The following is a 16,081-nucleotide window of genomic DNA, read 5'->3' as shown; positions in this document are numbered from 1 at the left end:
TGATGTCTCATTGTGGTTTTAACTTGCATTTCCCTAAAGTCTAATGACGTTGAACATCTTTTCAAAGAAGACGGCTCATTTGCCATCTATGGATCCTCTTCAGTGAATCTTGCTCTATTTTTATCACAGTTGTCATGTCTCTGTAAGCTCTATTAGACCAGGGCCTTCTTGGTTTGCTCTCTGTGCATCCCTGGGGCCCAGGGCAGTGCCTGGCTCGGGGAGAAACCTAGTGACTATTTAGGGAATGAATGCATGGCCTGTGGGGTCCCTGGTCCTTTTAAAGATGAGAAGGCAGGAAAGCAGTGAGGCCTTCACCCTGGGAAACCTCCTGAGCACCTGCCCAGGTGGGACAGCACAGGGAAGGCTCAGAGAAGGAGAGGGGCACCCTGCATGCTCCTCTGGGTCCCTGATGCCTCCAGGCCCCCCTCGGGGCACACAGCATGGGCCTGGCACTTCTGGCTCCTCCTCTCACCCTGCATCTGCTTTCCCAGGGCGGAAACACCCAGAAGGCAAATGTGTGGGGATTCCCAAAGCTCTTCCCACTGGGGCATGGGGCTTTCAGGTTTGGGTTTTCTTTTTATTTTATCCCCACTGTAATTGCACCAGGGTAAGTGCCAGGCCTTTGTAGGATCTAAGCATGGGCCATGATGAAGCTTTGCCCTGAGTGGAAGGCTCTACGTCCTCTGGCATAAAAATTGAGGTGGCTTTTCGTCCAGGTTGAATCTGCCGACTTGGGCTCTGAGTTCTGCTCCCTGAAAGGAGGGGCTGCCTGTTGTCCTCTGTCCTGCACCTCTCCCTCTGGCGGCTATCACTCGCCTCACTTTGTGTATAATATATACAGTCCTAAGCTGTCTCAGAAAAGGCTTTTCCTCCCAGGGGCCGTGTTTCTCTGAGGATAACAGAAGATAGACGTGATGCATTAACTAACAATGCACTTGAATTAATATTGAATTTAAATGTTTATTTATAGGTGAAACGGCTCAAAGATATACACATATATAAGACGTCAATATTTAAAAATAGGGGGGCCAGCCCCTGGCGTAGCAGTTAAGTTCGCACACTCCACTTCGGCGGCCCGGAGTTCGCACGTTTGGATCCCAGGCGCGCACCGACATACTGCTTGTCAAGCCGTGCTGTGGCGGCCTCCCATGTAACATGGAGGAAGATGGGCACGGATGTTAGCCCAGGGCCAGTCTTCCTCAGCACAAAGAGGAGGATTGGCAACAGATGTTAGCTCAGGGCTGATCTTCCTCACAAAAAAAAAAAAAAAACGATCAAGAATTGCAAATGAAGGGAAACTTCATCAACTAAGATGAAACCAGAAGTAAGGTCAGAAGCCAAAACATATGCCACAAGGCCCCTGTTCCCTTGCTGAAAATGGGCCACAAATTCAGTTTTAAGATTCCTAGTAGCTGTATCAGTTTGCTAGGGCTGCCATAACAAAGGACCACAGACTGCGGGCTTAAACAAGAGCAAGTTATTTCCTCACAGTTCCAGAGGCTGAAATGCCAAAACCAAGGTGTCAGCGGGTTGGTTTCTTCTTGGGCATCTCTCCTTGGCTTGTAGATGGCCGTCTGCTCCCTGTGTCTTCACATGGACTTCTGTCTGTGTGTCTGTGTCCTAATCTCCTCTTCTTATGAAGACACCAGTCATCCTGGATTAGGGCCCACTCATCTGATCTCATTTTAACCTTAATCATCTCTTTAAAGGACCTACCTCCAAACAGTCACATTCTGAGGTCCTGGGGGTTAGGACTTCAACATATAAATTTGGGGGGACACAACTCAGCCCCTAACAGTAGTCAATGCAAAATGTTAGTCTGCTACAGGAGTCAGAGGATTTGTTGAATCAACTACAGCATATTCCCAGCAGGAGCACTGAGCTGTGAGAAAACGTTCCCCCGTTGGTCCTTGACCCCCAGATATTGTGAGTAGTGCACGCCATTCCCGTAGCACACTGGGCAGCTGAGTTTCATGTGGCTGTCCATCCCAGTGGTCCACAATTTCATGTTAACAAAGTGGAATTTGGTGAAATTATGCCCATGGAAGCTTCCATAGCCTCCGCTAAATAGCATATACCAACTGCCCAATGAGAAGCCTAACTCCAGGGCCTTAGGAGTCCAGGGAAGAGCCCAGTGGAATAGTGAAAAACCCCAGCTTATGAGCTGGGCTCTGAATGGCAGGTGAGATTTGGAAAAGCTAAGAGGAAGGAGGGCTGGCTTTCTAGAGGGGGGTGGGGGGTGTGCTCAGGCAGGGATGGTGTGGCTGAGTATGCCCACCAGCCTGGCCTCGCTGGTCCAGAGTCCCAAAGCTAAGTGTCCCCTCCTGGGACCATGTCCTCTAACCCCAGTCTCCCTCTCTGTGTGTCCCTACAGGGCTTTGTCTGAGAACATGGCCAATGGCATTGACGAGCTCATTGGCATTCCCTTCCCCAACCACAGCAGTGAGGTCCTGTGTAGCCTGAACGAGCAGCGACATGATGGCCTGCTCTGCGACGTGCTCCTGGTGGTACAGGAGCAGGAGTACCGCACCCACCGCTCCGTCCTGGCCGCCTGCAGCAAGTACTTCAAGAAACTCTTCACGGCCGGCACCTTAGCCAGCCAACCCTATGTCTACGAGATCGATTTTGTCCAGCCCGAGGCTCTGGCCGCCATCCTGGAGTTCGCCTACACCTCCACGCTCACCATCACAGCCTCCAACGTCAAGCACATCCTCAATGCCGCCAGGATGCTGGAGATCCAGTGCATCGTGAATGTGTGCCTGGAGATCATGGAGCCCGGGGGGGATGGGGGGGAGGAGGACGACAAGGAGGACGATGACGATGACGAAGATGACGATGACGAGGAGGATGAAGAGGAGGAGGAGGAGGAAGAGGAGGAGGAGGAGGAGGATGACACGGAGGATTTTGCTGATCAAGAAAACTTGCCTGACCCCCAGGACATCAACTGCCACCAAAGCCCTACCAAGACAGACCATCTAACAGAGAAGGCCTATTCAGACACACCCAGGGACTTCCCTGATTCCTTCCAGGCTGGCAGCCCTGGCCATCTGGGCGTGATTCGGGACTTCTCCATCGAATCTCTGCTGAGGGAGAACCTGTACCCCAAAGCCAACATCCCTGACAGGAGACCCTCCTTATCTCCATTTGCCCCGGACTTCTTCCCACACCTCTGGCCAGGGGACTTCGGTGCCTTTGCCCAGCTGCCTGAGCAGCCTATGGACAGTGGGCCACTGGACCTGGTCATCAAGAACCGGAAGATCAAGGAGGAGGAGAAGGAAGAGCTTCCCCCACCCCCACCGCCACCCTTCCCTAATGACTTCTTCAAGGACATGTTCCCGGACCTTCCTGGGGGGCCACTGGGCCCCATCAAGGCAGAGAATGACTACGGTGCCTATCTCAACTTCCTGAGTGCCACCCATCTGGGGGGCCTCTTTCCACCCTGGCCGCTGGTGGAGGAACGCAAGCTGAAGCCCAAGGCCTCTCAGCAGTGCCCCATCTGCCACAAAGTCATCATGGGGGCTGGGAAGCTTCCGCGGCACATGAGGACCCACACCGGGGAGAAGCCATACATGTGCAACATCTGCGAGGTCCGCTTCACCAGGTGCGCATCACAGCCCTTGGGTGGTGGGCCTCAGGGGTGCTGGGGGAGGACCAGAGGCCACGGTGATGGCAGCAGAGGGGAGCATGGAGGACCAGGAGGGAAAGAGAGACCCATTTCAGGGGAGGCCAAACTGGATCCTAGGCACACATCAATTTCATTACTAGAGGGCGTGCGAGGCATGACCTGGTATAGTAATTTTCAACTCTTTGAACTCTAAAATGTGTTCTTAAATACAATATTAGGTGGAAGGCCAAGATACAATGCAGAGCAGAGCAGAGCTGTTCTGGTTAAGGCACCTTGCTTGCTTGGCCTCCTTCTCCTCTTCCCCACTGTAGACCCACCGAAGCCATTTGACACTCCCCAATGGACTGCACCCCCTTTACTTTATTTGGAGCACGTTTAGCATGCCAGGGGCTGTCCTCAGTGTATTACATATACTCTCCTATACCCCAGCCCTGCCCTGGGAAGATGAGGAGGTGCCACGGCCTTTGTTCACGGATGAGCGATCCAGTTCTCAGTGGCCAGTTGGCCACTCATAAGCACAGCTGGAAAATGGCAGAGCAGGCACTTGAACTCCAGTCCATGTGTGACAGCAAAACCTGTGACCAGGAGACTGTAGAGACCTCTGTAGGCCCTTTCAATCCACTTTTGGGTCAGACCTAAAGGATGGGCCTCCTTTTATGTTCTCCCCCTTGACTCTCCACGTTAGGAAGAGGGTTAACTTTACGCTGTTATAAAATTCGAAATTTGAAATCAATACATTATAAACCTTTCATGTTTTATAGACTCCATCCCATTCAGCAAATGTGTGTTATGTATCTTCTCTGTGCAGCAACTTTTGTAGTCAGAACTGATTGGTGGGATGATGGGGGTCAGATATGTCCACTGCTGGCTTTTGATGGGCCTCATCTAGGGAAAATATGGTCTGTTGGTGCCGTTCGTGGTCACTGGTGTGAGGCTGACCTTCCCAGCCGTGTCCACAGTGGGGAAGGTTCTGGTGTGGCCTTGCATCAGGGCTTAGTCATTTCAGCGTGTAGATGTAGACAGAGCCTGGGGGGATACCTGCCCTGTGACCACGACTTACTAGACTAGGTCCTTTGCCCACACAGCCACTGTCCCCATCAAAGAACTCATCCTGAGAGACCCACATTATTCCAGTGGTGCCGTCACCCCACATCCTCTTAGAAATTTATCTTTGGGAATTTCTGGGGGCTTGTTCTTTTGATTTTCCTCAGTGGATCCAAAGTTTTGGCCTTTGAAGTTGGGGTGAAATTTTTTGAATCAGGTTGAATTTATCAAACCAGGGGCAGTGCTTTTTGGGGGAAAACAAGATGAGTCATATAAAGTAATGAGACCCACTCTCTTTGATGGCTTGAAAACTATTTGAGATGGCCAGAGAAGGGCATCAGAAATATGTTCAGGTGACAGTGGCTTTGCTGAAAGAGCTCTGCAGGCTCCTCTGCTGACTGCTTCGAAGGACAACACTGATTGTTTCCAAGGTGGCCTTGGGACCCCTCATACCTTGCTTCTGCGAGGGAAACCCCAAACAGAATCTCTCCCAGATGCTTTAGGCTGACAGTGAGGGAGGATTTCCAGGTGCAGAGGGGCAGGGCCCCACATACCCAGGGTGTGTCCTCTTCCACCTGGCAATGCTGACCTCAAGGTGCTCTGCTTTTGTTATAGCTGCAGAGCAGCTGGACCCAAAGTCCCCGAGATTCACCCCACCTTGGGTGTCCCTCACTAGTGGCCCTGCCGCCCCCGCTTCCTCCTGAATTCTCCTTAGATCCATGGGCCAGGTTAGAACACCTAAACTAGGCTTGACAAAAGTGGGGATATCAGAAGGGAGATGAACCAGAGCATAATCTGAATTCAAGTACAGTTCACTCATCTCCAGCCAGGCCTCTCTCAGCCTGTGACTCCCAGCCCAGGCCCCTGGGGATAGCTTCAAAGACAGGGACACTCTTCACAGGCCAGACATGAAAGTCAGCCCCTGAGTCAGCCCAGAGGGCCCCCTGCTGCCATCCAGTGTCCTCCTCCCTAACTTCCATGCCTGTCCCCTTACTAGGGACACCTCTTCCTTCAGGGGACAGCCAGGTCTGTGGCTTTAACAGGATGTAAGTCTCAGGGTACTGCACAGTGAGCCCGCCCAGCACCCTGAGTCCCCATCTCCCTTCCTTCCCCGCCCCTCCCCGCCCCCCCCCCCGGGCCTTTCCCACACAGCCTTCTGGGAGGGCCACGCCGGTCTGTGGGCCCTGCCTTCCCTAGGGAAAGTTTTAACCTTGGTCAGTCAAGACAGTCAGACTTCTCGCCCTCCTGACACTACAGCATTCTCTGTGTAGGCCTCCTGGTTTGGGCCTGGATGCTGTGTTGTATAGGAGGATTGCATTCCAGAAACCCTCCCTCCCAGCACATTCCTGATGATCACTTAGGGTGGCCTCTCTGCCTGCAGTCTTACACCCCTCCAGGCCAGATCAGGCGTGGGGAGGGTCAGCCGTCCAGCCATCTGCCCTGCCCTCCCTCCGGTTTACTCCTGCTCAGCAGAACAACAGCCATCTGGGCCCCCAGGCCTGTCTCCAGCCGAAGCAGCTGCATTCCAGCCTCCGTCGGCACCTCCCCCTCACTTGGTTCCCACTGGGCTCTGACCCTCCCGAGAAAGATCAGAAAAGCTCTTAGGTGCCCCCCTTCCCAGGAGCAGAGACACCCCAGAGTGGGGGAGGTTGGAGGAGATGTTCCTGGGCTCCTCGCATAAGGACTTTATTTCGCCCTGTGGGCTGTGGCTATCCGTGTTGAACACTCCCCAAACCCCCTTCCCGTCACATTCTTCAGAATCACTCATTCCTCGCTTCCCTTCTGGCCCCTCCCCCGAGCTGCCCTGCAAGGATTCTTTTCGGTCTTCAAGCGCCCCAATCCTGGCCTGTCCAGGTCGGGGTTTCCCATAACTCTCTCTGTAGCCAGGTCTCCTTGCAGCCTTTCCTTGGGGACCTCTTTGGGGCTGACTTCCTGCAGCACCATCCATAACACCTCCCCTCCCACCCCAGCTGGAGGCTCTTCAGCAGCCACTTAAAGCAGCAGCTGTTGCCTCTTTGACTCAGAATTCCCAGACTCCCTTGCAAGGCCACGCCACTCCCCGGGGCTGAGGGACCCCAGAACTGCTGCCCTCAAGTCCTCTTCTGGGCACTATTTCCCTTTCTAGAGCCCGAGTCTTAATGGCCACTGAGCTTCTACTCTCTGGCCAGGTCTCCTTTCCTCTCTCCTTGATGCTGACCCCACCTCCCATCCCTCCTGGGTAATGTTGGAGGGGACCACCATCCCCCTGCAAGGTGGCCCTTTGGCCCAGGCTCCGAGTTATGGCCGCAGATGCCAACTCCCAGAATGTCCACACACCATGGGGACATCATTCCTAATGACTTCAGCAGCCACAACATGGTGGAGGGGCCTGGGGTGGACCTAAGGCCCTGCCTGCTGCTTCATTCATTCTGTGGGTCTCCAAGAAGGGACTGAGGCCTCCCCGCCTATGGTGGTGTCTATTCCTTGGTGTCAGGAACCTCACTTCCAAGGCGGCTCTAGATTTCAGCCAGTCCCACCAGTTGTCCCACCACCGATTGTTCCAGATATGAGATACCCCTGGAGCCCCAGGCAGGGCCTCAAAGGCTTCAACCAGACTGTGTTTCTCTGGCCCCATGCTGTCCCCTCCTCTAGTCTGGTCACCTCATAATCACTTGGACTCTGAGTCCCTCCGCCTGTGCCTGAGTCTGTGTTTCCACTGCCCCAGCCTGGTCCAAGGTCACCAATTTCTTCCTGAGAAAGGCCAGTTGGTGCCTGTGCTGGCCACAGAGAGACGGCTCCTGCTGAAACTGGTCTGTGGCTCCGACCTGGGAGACAGGAACAACTCCAGGTCATAGGGCAGAGCCAAGGTTCCCCCTGACCCTCCTCATCAGGAGTCCTTTACCTTCTGTTCCCGGAAAGTCTGGAAGCCAGGGCCAAAGGTCAGGACAGCAGGGTTCTGGCAGAGGTGGCCACTGGGACGGGTGTTGAAGAACAGGGAGCATGTGTGCTGGGGAAGACAAGACGGTATTTGTGCTCTCAGCATGCAGAGGGATGCTGCTGCACTTGGTGGGTATTGTCCCTGCCCACCCACATCGCAGGTGGCCCCCCTTTCTTGTTGCCCCAACTCAGCCATCATCACTGCCAACTGGGCCTGGCCCTGGGCCCGTGAAGGCATTACACACCTCTTAATTCCTCCTATCCCGCCGCATGGGTCCTTGAGGGGAGGCAGCCTATCAGAGTTGCCCCTAGAGAGCATGGCTGGGCATCTTCCCTCCTCTAGCCCCTGCATCCGTCTGCAGCCTGGCTCTCAGAGGTGCTCCAGCCATGTCTGGCGGGGCACGTAGTGAAGACAAGAAACTGTAACACTTGCCAAGGGACCAGCCCCCGAGACAACAGAGGTCGCCCGGAGGCCCCGGGAAAGAATGGACACCCTCTGCACCCTGAGAAGTCCATCTCTGACGAGCCATGATTTCACCAGTTTCCACTAGATCCCCTACTAACATCCCATTAAAGCCGCAACTTTCAGTCTCCAATGCCCTGGCTCCAGTGCAAGCCAAATGCCGACCGCTCCGGACCGCCCGGCAGCTGTCTGCTCTCCAAACACAGCCAGGAGCCTGGCTGCTTTTTCTGTTTTTTCTGTATTTTCTTTTTAGTCCTCCCACTCCTGGCAGCTCTGGGGACCTTATTAAGATAATGTAATGTCATTAGCAGTGGCAGCAGGAAGAGAGTTTGTCTCAGACCATCAGGTTACCAAGAAGTCTGGGCGGATGGTGCTGGGAAAGCATATCCTGACCGGGAGCCTCGGCGGAGGCCGAGCACCCCGGCGAGGCCCCGCGGCGCTCGCTTTCACTCAGGGAATGAGCTCATGAGGACTGGGACGACTTCCCCAACGATGAGCTCTCTGAGCTGGAAGGGGGGATGCAGATCAAGGCATGGGGCATGTGACCTGGGCTGGCTTCCCCGTGCCGGGTAGAGGAATGAGATGGCGGACAAGGGGACCAGGGCAAGAGAGGAGCACATCAGATTTGGAGATCTGAACACTGGCCCTGTACCAGCAGGTCATTGGTCAGTCAACAAACGTGCCATGAGCCCCACTCTACATTCAGTGTTGTGCATCGTGCAGAATAGAAAAGCCTCCCAGGTTCTTATCAAAGCAGGTACCAGTGCCATCCATGCCACGTGCTGAATAAGGGCTGAGAAGGCAGCACCAGTACACAATGAGAGCTGCTGCACGAGTGAATACAGGGCTCCATATCTCAGTGAAGCCCGGAGCGGTAATCAGGAGGCCCAGGTTCAGGGCCTGGTTCTGCCTTTAACTAGCTGTGTGACTTTGGCCAAGTCTCCTCCCCTCTCTGGGCTTCAGTTTCCCCACTGAGGGAAACATGAGGGGGTTGGAGCAGGTATTCCCTAAGGTTGCTCCCAGTTTTATGACTCCATTCGTACATTACCTAAGATCAGGAAAGGCATAGCACATGACCGCACGTCTCTTTGCCTCTGTTTCCTCATGAGAATGATGGAAACACCGACTTCATAGGCTTCTGTGAGATAAGGCATTACTGCCTGGTGCACAGTAAACACCTGATCTGTGCTAATTAATACTGAGAGGAATGTCCATGAGCCGGGTTCCTTTTCTGCACCAGCCAAGGACCAGTGCTCCTTGCCCAGTAATTTGCTGCCTCCTGCATCATCTCACTGTCTGGGCTCCTAGCAAGACAGGGCTCCAGGAGCCAGGGACGGGGGGTCAGCTAAGGGAAACAACACATGTGATGGTCCTGCCCTGAAAATAACATGCACAGAAATAAAGGCAGCAGAGATGGCCTCTGAACAAGTGTTCCCATCTGCCAAGAGCACCTGTGTGTTTGAGCAGGGGCCACAGACAACACAGACGGGGAGACTCGGCCCCCAGAGCTCACGACCTGCTGGGAGGGCAATGCTGGCACATATGGGGCCATCAGGGAGCAGGAAAGGATGACGCAGACACATCGTCTTCTGTTGCTCCCTCCTTGTCCCTCAGGTGACCCGCCTTGAGCTGCAGTGTTCAGGTCACAGGTGCTCTGGAAGGTCAGGGCAGAGGATGAGACCTGGGTGGACAGGGCAGGGTTTGTGGAGGACTGCCCTTGAGTTTGACCTTGAAGAGTCGGAGGAGTGGGAGTGGGAGACATTTCAGACAGGGCAGTTTGCGAGAGTAAACTCAGAGATGGAAGAGATGGGTGCAGGGAGGAGGAGGGCTGGAACGAGGGCTCACAGCTGGGAAGGAGGGAGCATGCGCGCTGGCCTCTGGGCTGGGACCTCTGGTGGGACCCTAAGGACGGAGCACTGGATGTGCACAAACACAAGACATGCACAGAAGGGGAAGGAGCCGGGGTGCCAAGCATCCATCCCGTAATATGGCAGGCGCTGCAGTAGGGGGGCCGGCCATCCAGCTCATGCCGGCAAGTGTTCAAAGATGCAAAGCTGACCAGAGTGTGGCCTGCTGGGCAAACAGCATATCCATGTGGTGTGTGGGTGCAGTACTACCAGGAGGGCCGGGGGACTGGAAAAGCAGATGGGGTGATCTTTTTCCCCCAGCTTATATAATTGACATATAACATTGTATAACTTGAAGGTATACAATGTGATGATTTGAAATGCGTATATATTGTGAAATGATTACCACAGTCAGGTTACTTAATACCTCCATCATCTCACCTAGTTATCTTTTGTGTGTGTGTATGTGCTGAGAACATTTAAGATCTACTGTCTTAGCAACTTTCAAGTGTACAATACAGTATTGTTCACTATAGTTGCCAGGGGTCCCCAGAACTTATTCATCTTGTAACTGGAAGTGGTGAGCTTGTCAAGAGCCTTGAAAGCCATGCTAAGGGGTAAGTTAGGACAAAGGCCATCCGACAGGGGGAGCCTTGGAAGATTTTAAGGAGGACCACCAGACCTCCAGTCCTGAAGGGAAGTGCCTAAGAGCTCAGCTTCTGAGATTCAGGCTAGAACATCTTCCAGCTACACTAATCCTGCTTCCACGAGCAGATCAGATTCGTAAAGAAGCAAGGATAGAAGAGCCAGAATCTATGAAGCCAACCAGCCAATCCAAGCTCCAGAAAGAGATTCGGTATAAGCCCATTACCCAGACGCAAACACTCTCAGAATACCAGAGGTCAAATGGGGCAGCCCAGCACCCCCATTTTAGAGGTCAGGAAACTGAGGCCCAGGGCAGCTAAGACCCGGTCCAGTTCTTGGAGTGTGTCTCGCCCTGGGCCCAGCTCTGCCGACACACATGCACATTATATCCACATGGAAAGGTCATTACAGGACTCAGAGCTGTGTGACCTTAGAGAGCCATTCCCTCCCTGGTCCTTGGTTCCCTTATCTTGAAAGTGAGGGAACTGGATTAGATCAGTATTTGCAAGGTCCTGGGAAGCATACTGCTAATAATGCAGGTTATGGGCCTGCTGACTCAGACCATGAATCAGAACATGGTAACTGCTCCTGGTAAACTAGATGATCTCTAATTGTTTTCCAGGACTCATTTCTCATGAGCTTTGTCCACTCTACCGCCCCTCGCCCCTGCTCCCGTGAAAAGTCTCCATTAGGGACAGCCGGCTCTGCCCGGGGCCGAGCTCTTCCCATGGTGTGCCCCAGTCTTCTGGCCCCAGAGGCAGAAAGCTGGCTGCCAATGCCCTGTTTGGATTGTTCTGGTCTGCACTTTCTGAGGAAGCTCTTATAGGCTGCAGGCTGGGAGTTCTCGTTTTGAAAATCCACCCTTTCTCAACCTCAAAATAGCTTGCAAACAAACCACACCCCAGATAGCCCTCCAGGCCCCTTTGCCCCTCACTGGCTGGATACCTTTGGGAAAGTGCTTCCCTTCTCTGAGCCCCTACTTTTTCTCTGTCCAAGAGAGGAAATTATGCTAGGTGTATTGAATCTAGCTCACACTAACCCAAGTTCTCTCATCAGCCCTGGACAATAGGAATTAATGTCTGGCCCTAGGTTTGGCTCTGCATAGAGAGGTTAAGTAACTTGCCTAAAGGTCACCCAGCAAGTTAGTGGTGGGTCTGCAGCTAGAACAGGGGCTCCCACCCCCCCTAACAGGGGACTCACCCTCACACCATACCTTGCCTGTAAATAAGGACCTTCCAGGGCCATTGAAAAGGTGTATTCACCTGCCCATAGCAGGTGCTCAATAAAAGGAAGTTATAGTCATGTTCTCAGCACTACTTACACTCGGGCCAATTGACGCTGAAATGTTATTTATTTTAGATGCCTTAATGAAAAGCTTGGAAGAAGAGGTGGGTATTTATAATAGGCCCTTGATATTTGAAGATTTACCGTTTGCATTGTCCATTATTTGAGGGTGAGCCTCGGGGTCAATTATATGTAATAGTGAATTTTTTAAAATCTGCCTTATAAGGTTGTGGTGAGGAATTTAAATGAGCTGATGGATTTAAAGCCCCACTGATGACTCTGAGCTGAGCCCTCCTCCAGGCCCTGGTGAGTGAGCCTAGCTGACCACCTCACATCAGTGTTTCCATCAGAGCCTGAGTGAATGTGTGAAATCCCATACTCGTCAGGACCATATAGCATCACTATAGGGGTGCAGACAGCCCTATCCCCCGACCCCTACAGTGGTGAGGAAAGAGGCCTGGGCCAGGAGCCAACAGGCCTGAGTTCTAATCCCAGCTCTGCCATTACCCTCTGGGTGACCTCGGCCAGTTCCCCTCCCTGGGCCTCAGTTTGCCCATCTGCAGAATGAAGGACTAGCCTAGGCCAGTGGTTCTCAAAGTGGTCCGTGGACAGGCAGCATCAGCAGCAACTGGCAACTTGTTAGAAATGCAAATTCTCTGCCCTTCTTCCCCAGACCTGCTGCGTTAGAATCTCCGAGTGTGGGCGCAGCCCTCGGTCTCATCAAGCCCTGATAACGGTTGTGATGCATGCTTGAGTTTGAGAACCACTGGCCTGGGTGCTCTCTAAGACCTTTTCCTACTCCAAAACCTATCACCTGGATGAAATGTGGGTTACAGATACCATAAGGGCAGCCTGCTGGCAGGAGGAGGGGGTATGGGATGTCACAGTAGGGTACTATGCAGCCTGGAGTCGGCAGGTGGGTTGTGGGAGGGGCAGGGGCAGGAGGATGTGGAAGAGAGGAGGGTCTGGTGTGCCAGGACACCAGCCAGCTTGGGCAGCAGCACTTCCTTACCCCACCCCCACCGGGTCCATCCCACTCCCCACCCCCATCTCCACCCCCCAGGTGCCCTCCAGCCTTCCCTTGAGCACAGGTGTGCGGGGCAGAGCTGTCCTTTCTGGTCCTCCTCTCCTGGCCCCTGCCACTGTACACACAAACATCCTTTTCTCTCCTGCCCCAGCCCTGGAGAATCAGCCTGAAAATGAGAGTCAGAGAGACCTCTAGCGGCCAGGGGACACCAGGCGACCAGGACATGCTCCAACTGTCCTGGGGTTATGTTGAGCATGGTTTAAATCCGGCCATTCTAGGGAGGACATCAGGGCTCCACATCTGCTCCAACCTCAAACCCGAGCCAAAAATTACAGGCAGACACTCCACCCAAGCCACACCTGCGGGGTGGGAGACGGGACACAGAGCTTCCCGGCCTGCCGGGCCTGGCTACGGAAGGCTGTAGAAGGATCCTGAGAGTTCTTGCAGCACAGCTGACTCCACCTCAGCCAGGCTGAAAGGCTCCTTCAGCTGGTTCACCCAGCGCTCAGTCTTTGGGAAAACAACTCCGTGATATCCGTTTTCCTTTCAAGACCACCAGGAGGTGTGTTGAATCTTGCTCAACACAAACCCAGATTCTTCCCATCAGCCCTGGACAATAGGAACTGATGTCTAGTGCTAGGTTCAGCTCTGTGCAGAGAGGTTAAGTAACTTCCTAAGGTCACCCAGTATGTTAGTGGTGAGTCTGCAGCTGGAGCAGGGGCTCCCTCACCCCCAGTGGGAGCCCCACGCCTACACCATACCTTACCTCTGAATAATACCGCTTAAATCCTGAAAAGCTTTGCCCCAGATTAGGCTGCATTCTTGTTGCACCTGGCTCTTTTGTGAACCCTGGAATCCTCCGAAAAGGAGAGCCCAGGGCTTGGGATAAGAAACCACAGTGCAGGAGACGTGAACAAGGTGTGCTGGGCTCTGAAACCTCCCAGATTAGCGCTGAGGACAGACAGATCTCAACAGCCCAGGAGCTGGGATGGGACCAGGGGCTCTGGGCAAAAGCACAGGATGAACCGGGAGGGAAGACTGTTGCTTGGAGAGAGTGGGCACGAGATTAAGGTGCAATGCAGTATCAGAAGTTGCTGCTCCATCGGAGGACTAAGGACAGACTGCTGACTTTCAGGGGCCTATGTCCCCAGCAAGTCTATTTCCCAGTCTGTGAGCCAGGCCCCTGAAGAGTAGGACCTTCATTGCTCCGAGCTGATGTGTAAAAGGAGTTCTGGAGTGCAGGAGGCCTTTCAGGACACTGCTCCTTCTCCAGCCCTCTAATCCAGGTGAGCAGCCACACCTGTTGGGGTGAGGCAGCCATTGAAGGTGACTCCCAGCATGGGTGCCATTCCCGGGGTTTGACACCACGGCAATAGGGAGCCCTAGCAGGTTCTGGGAGGAAGAGGGAGCCGAGGGTTAGGAATGGCTCCTGGTGTTCCGTGGGGGGACTGACTCCCAGCTCTGCATTGCAGGCAGGACAAGCTGAAGATCCATATGCGGAAGCACACGGGGGAGCGGCCCTACCTGTGCATCCACTGCAATGCCAAGTTCGTGCACAACTACGACCTCAAGAACCACATGCGCATCCACACGGGCGTGCGGCCCTACCAGTGCGAGTTCTGCTACAAGAGCTTCACGCGCTCCGACCACCTGCACCGCCACATCAAGCGCCAGAGCTGCCGCATGGCGCGGCCCCGGCGCGGCCGCAAGCCCGCCGCCTGGAGGGCCGCCAGCCTGCTCTTCGGGCCCGGAGGCCCGGCGCCCGAGAAGGCGGCCTTCGTGATGCCGCCCGCGCTGGGCGAGGTGGGCGGCCACCTGGGTGGGGCCGCCATGTGCCTCCCGGGCCCCAGCCCCGCCAAGCACTTCCTGGCGGCGCCCAAGGGCGCGCTGAGCCTGCAGGAGCTGGAGCGGCAGTTCGAGGAGACGCAGATGAAGCTGTTCGGGCGCGCGCAGCTGGAGGCCGAGAGGAACGCGGGCGGCCTGTTGGCCTTCGCGCTGGCCGAGAACGTGGCCGCAGCGCGGCCCTACTTCCCGCTGCCCGACCCGTGGGCCGCGGGCCTGGCCGGCCTGCCCGGGCTCGCCGGCCTCAACCACGTGGCCTCCATGTCTGAAGCCAACAACTAGGCTGGTCCTTGTCACCCCGTCCAGCAGCCCTGTCCCCTCTCCCACCAGGCCCACCCTGCCCCCCCCAGTGGTTCTGAACTTTGTAATTCAAATCGCAATGGGAAAACGAAAAGAAATGTTAGCAGCAATGGTATCCTCCGGGCCTCCTGAGGCTGCTGCGTCCCTTTTGCTGGTGTATGAGATGGGCTTCCCCTCCCAAAGGGCGTGGCCTCTCCCTGGCTGTCTCCCTGGCTCTCACACAGACAGTCACATGGGCCCATGCCACAGAGGAGGCCACACAGTGGTGCCCAGGAGCACTTAGGAGCTGTGTGGCGCTAGATGGAGGGGGGTGACTGGGCCAGAGGCAAACCAAATGGAGCAGGGATGAGGGTAGGGTCCTGGGGCACACAGCCTGATTGAGCCGCACCCTATGGCAGAGGCCCTAGGGACACTGCTCTGATGAGTATTCCTGTCTCCAGCAATCCTGGGATCCTTATGGGAAACACCCTGTAGGCAGAGAGGCCTCCGGAGCCAGGAGTGAGTCTCCCAGAGTCTGGGCCCATTTTTCCCTCACTGCGCTGTGACCTTGGACAGGTCAGCCCTCCGTACCCCAGTTCACCCTGCTATGAAGGGGGCTGGTAATTTAGTTTCCCCTCTCCCACCCACCCACACACATATACACGCCTATCCCTCCACAGAGAATTCTTGAGAGGGTAGGAGCTTTCCACTCCTGAAGTCCCTGCTGGAAACCGTCTGTCTTACCAGATTTCGTTGTATCACATCCACCTCTGTGTTAGCACAGGTGAGAAATGAGGCCAGGATGAGGTGAGAAATGAGATAGGATGACAGAGACAGAGCTGAGGTAGTGCTTCTCCACAGCCCACTGCAGCTTCGTGCCCACCACCCTCCTCCCGGGCAGGCTGCTGTGCATGTCTGGGCCCCTGGGGATGACTAGTTAGCATGTACCCCACCTCCACATGCCCCCTCCAATGCTGCACAGAGTCTCTTGGGACTCCTGGGGCCAACATAGAAGGGACGGGGGCCACCTCTTAACACCTGGAAATTGTCCTCCACCGTGATTCCAGAAACAGACAAAGCACCTGGTTCCCCCGGGGGTTCTAGGTTGC

The 16,081-nt window shown here is 54.7% G+C and overlaps 1 protein-coding gene across 1 annotated transcript in view; it reads left to right on the top strand.

Annotated features, from left to right (window-relative positions):
* The window catches only part of ZBTB7C (zinc finger and BTB domain containing 7C), a 284,962-nt gene extending 269,931 nt beyond the window's left edge, over positions 1-15,031 (top strand). The window contains exons 3-4 of the mRNA XM_004422517.3: positions 2,375-3,601; positions 14,324-15,031. Of these exons, the coding sequence (XP_004422574.2) occupies positions 2,391-3,601; positions 14,324-14,975 (1,863 nt within the window). The 5' untranslated portion in view covers positions 2,375-2,390 and the 3' untranslated portion in view covers positions 14,976-15,031. The remainder of the gene's footprint in view (positions 1-2,374; positions 3,602-14,323) is intronic.
* Positions 15,032-16,081: the final 1,050 nt, after the last annotated feature.

Source organism: Ceratotherium simum, chromosome 14, assembly GCF_057802395.1.
Source record: "Ceratotherium simum simum isolate JZ-2026a chromosome 14, ASM5780239v1, whole genome shotgun sequence".
Taxonomy (NCBI): domain Eukaryota; kingdom Metazoa; phylum Chordata; class Mammalia; order Perissodactyla; family Rhinocerotidae; genus Ceratotherium; species Ceratotherium simum.
The sequence above is the reverse complement of the archived record's forward strand: the minus strand, read 5'-3'. Positions and strand labels throughout refer to the sequence as shown.